Below are 3965 nucleotides of genomic sequence, written 5' to 3'. Positions count from 1 at the left end.
GACAGCTTCGTTGCTAATTACTTAGAAAAGCGTTTTAGAGCCTAACAAGCTTAGTTTACCAATTTGCATAGGAAGTTTGCTCAAGGTCTTTAGTAAAGTGAACGTACAGAGAGACTAGCATTTTGCGGAATCAACGGGGTCAGTAAACGATAGTTTCCCTTGAAGTTGGGCTGCGATTACGCAAGGTCGTACAAATTAGCGGTCTTTTCATATTTGCCTTCGGAACAAGAATGATGAAAAGAGAGCAAAATTATCTTGTCAGTAGCGCAGCTGTCTATAACCGACGGCTGGCGCGTTATCATCGGTCAAGTTAAGTGCAGCAACCAAACTCTTTTGCCACATTCTTTGTATAGGAGACTAGATACCCGAAAAAAATTAAGGTGAACCGATCAACGCTTCATTCTTTGACGGCAGCTGGCGTAGTTATTCGGGCCGCACTTTGGTGAGAGCATGAACGCTTATAAACTGATGTGTGATTTCATTGTTCAAAGCGAAGTTTAGGTGGCACCAATTTGCGTTTGTTGAAGTAAAAAAGCAATTCCATAATGTTTGCATAGAGCGATGATATCGTTGAAAGGCTAAAAAAACTAACGCATTAGACCACATGCTTTTATTTTGCTTCCAAAGAGGCAGGATGCTCGTGCATAATATGTAAGCCCTGAACACGTGGGGTCATCACCGCATCATTTATATTAAGTCCGTGCTATAGCTGTGTCGTTGCTCGAAATATAACTCCCTAGATAAAACCGCCATCATAGAACATATACATCCTAAAGACTTTGCGAACCGTTAAGCGAATGTTTTGTGCTCCAAACGATAAAACACACTCACACGAACTATTATGATATTGTATCGCCTAGAAGTCAACGTTCTCCTAGCGTTCGGCGTTTGTCGCTGCTCTGGATGCCCGGCGAAGCGACGTTTGTGTTATCAGGCACTGGCTGAGCGACTCCCGGTGGCGCCTCAAACGGTATGTCCGACAGCTCGTCCGGCAGAACAGCACACTCTTTTACGTCCGGCAGTCGAATCGCCAAAAAAGCAGCGGCGAGCCCTAGAAGCGACACCACGACCAGTGGAAGCCATGACACCTGGAGAAATCCAAGATGGATGGCTACTGACACGACGATGCTGGCCGCTGCAGAAAAGCACGAGCACGTTGCCAGGCCCGAGCAGCGCATCACTGTAGGATACACTTCTGCCGTGTACAGAGTGAGAACAGCTTGCGATGCGTCCGTGCCCACACTCGCCAGAGTCAGAAGGGTAACGCTGGATACCGCATTCGCATCGCCCCACGCGGCGGCTCCGAAGAGGGCAATGGCGGCTATGACCAGCGCCCAAGCGAGAGACGTCTTGCGGCCGATATGCGCGGCAGACGCCATAGCACCCAGCTCTCCTGGGACGGACAGCAGCGCGAAGAGCGTTACGAGAGCTGCCGGATAGAGTCCCAGGTAGTGAATCTTCAGCCACGTCGCCTGCAACGTAAATGCAGTCACGCTCCAGCAGAAGTACAGGATGCCATTATTCTTCCATCGGCATCGCAGGCAGGCTGCCTCGCAGAAAGTACTCCGCCGAATGCCTTCTCTGTGCTCCAGTTCACGACGCTTGCGTGCCCACTGGCGTCGCACATCAAACAGGTTCTCAGCGTTGAGCGTGGCCGCATGCATGATGACCGTTTCGGCTTCCTCTAGCCGGCCTCTTGCCAGCAACCAGCGTGGGGACTCAATGAGGCACGTGATGGTGCGCAGCATCATGAGGCCTGGTAGCATGCTTGCAAGGTGCAGCGCGTACCAGCTAAACCGGGCCAGCATCATTGTGGATGCGATGATAGTACCGATCACCTTGCTTAACAACACCGCCATCGCGTAAAGAGTGCGCCGTTCTGGTGCCAAGACTTCCACCACAAGCACAAAGCTAGTGTTGAAAAGAGTGGCTGTGGAGGCTCCAAGGAGGAAGCGCATGACTACGAATGTGTTTAGCATGACGAACAATAGAATTACCACAACTGCCGCCTGCCAGACCATCACTGTGAACTGCATCACTGGCTTCCTGCCCAGCCAGTCAGCCAAAGGTCCCGTGATGAGCAATGCGCAGATGGCGCCCATGGCAAATGCAGAACAGCTCACCGGCAGGTACCAAGCACGTTCGCAAACCAAGCCAAACTCCTCGACAATGGAGTTGTGATATACGGAGGCTGCGTACTCCCAGCTGGTGCACGGCACTGTGGCTACGCCGGTGACGTTCCATTCGGCATACATGCGGCACCGGCTGTAATTGCCATCTTCGACGCGAGGAACCATCTGGCGCTTCCACTCTTCTGTAGACATGTTGCGTAAGTTCTTTGGCCTAGCGCACCAGTAATCAATATCGTGCTGGACAATCTGCAGCGGCAGCGTCTGAAAGGGCACCATGAAGGCAACGAGCAAGCCGAAGTGGAACGTCGTCGTCTGGAACGGACCGCGCCTGCCAACGAGGAGAGAAGCTTCTTCACGCCGCAAGCAACTCGCCATGCCACTGTTGACCACAGGTGGTGGCACCGACGAGGCATCCTGCTGCACACTTAACGAAATCCGTGACAGGGATTGCCGGCTGACGGACTGCAGGCTCTCGTTCGGCTGGCTTGGCTTACGTGATATTGAGGTTGACTCGGGCTGCTTCTCGTCCGCGTCACAGGGTGGCAGAGCGATCACCTGTGGAGTTCTGGCACGCATTTGTCGTGAATACCTCCGTAAGTCGTCAGGGCTGCTCTTTGCCGAGAAAGAGTGGAAACGGCCGAGCAACGGTGACAGTAGCTGTCGAGCCTTGGTTGCCCAGGAAGCGGAAATGACCTTGGAAGGCTGGTTCGGCAAAGCCACGAGCTCGTTCTGCGACGCTGTCTGCTTGACGACCGACGGGTACGACTGCCTTACACCTGGATGCCGATCGCGAATACGGGAGCCTGCCGACAACGTGCGTTGCTCCGAGGTCAGGGGTGTCTCGGAAAGGGTAGCAGCAGACGTCGCCGAAACTCTGACCTTCGGGTAGACGCTCATACGGGATGTTCGATTCGCCGAGAGTGACGCTGGCAGTGCAGCCGTGTGTGCTGAAGAATGCGACGATGATCGTCGGGAGGCATCCGCGGGTGTTGAAATGGGAAGTGTTAGTAGCGGTGGCGGGGAGTCGGATGGTGAAGCCAAGTACGATGACGCTGCGGCGCTGAAGGCAGAATCGTGTGCCTGCGGGGATGTCGGAGATTGCCACGGGGAGGACATCAACGCCGCTTCTCGCATCTCTGACGAATCCTTCAACTGGCGCTCAGATAGTTTCATTCTCGATGCTATGTTTCTGTTGCTTGACGTCTCGGTGTCCGACGCAGGTAGCTCGGACGGAGGCGTCAGAAAACCTTCGCTTCTCCGCCTCCGCTTTGAACCACGACGTGACGACTTGGACATAGTCAAGCCTCTGGACGATTCCCGAAGTGGCAGAGCTATTATATATCTAGAGCGAATACGACTGCTTCAAAGAGTGCAAGAAAGAGCTCCTTGGCGACCTTAATCGTTGGTTGTTGCTTCTTCTTCTGGCGCGCGGCTCGCGGCTGTCGCGGGCCATTCACTAATCGTCATCTTCACCACTCTGCCCTACCACTGGAAGCACGTCGTGTATTTTGTGCGTTGCTTATCGAATGTTAGCAAACATCTTTATAAGTTACCTGCAAATATAGCGTTTTTTAGAGGTACTATACTTCTGGTAAACACTGCGAACAATATTGCTTTTGTACAAAGCACAAAACTGGACAGAAAAAGTACAAATATTGGCCTTGGCAGTATACAATACGATAATGATTATTATGATGATAATGATGATGATATTCTATTCCTGAGTAGAAGAGCGGGGTCGCACTTGCTAACGTAATATCTGATCAAAGCCTGTGTCATTGAGCATTTCTATGAGCGCAAATCATTGCTCGCATAATGTAAATGTGGTGCTCC

General features: G+C 52.2%; 1 protein-coding gene across 1 annotated transcript; it reads right to left on the bottom strand.

Moving 5' to 3' along the window:
• Window positions 1-863: 863 nt before the first annotated feature.
• Window positions 864-3428, bottom strand: LOC119381084 (solute carrier family 22 member 5). The gene has a single exon (XM_037649071.1). The coding sequence runs from the start codon at window positions 3426-3428 to the stop codon at window positions 864-866; it is 2565 nt and encodes an 854-aa protein (XP_037504999.1).
• Window positions 3429-3965: the final 537 nt, after the last annotated feature.

The sequence above is a fragment of the Rhipicephalus sanguineus genome, chromosome 2, assembly GCF_013339695.2.
Source record: "Rhipicephalus sanguineus isolate Rsan-2018 chromosome 2, BIME_Rsan_1.4, whole genome shotgun sequence".
Taxonomy (NCBI): Eukaryota; Metazoa; Arthropoda; class Arachnida; order Ixodida; family Ixodidae; genus Rhipicephalus; species Rhipicephalus sanguineus.
Note: the sequence above shows the minus strand (reverse complement) of the source record. Positions and strands in the feature narration are given on the sequence as shown.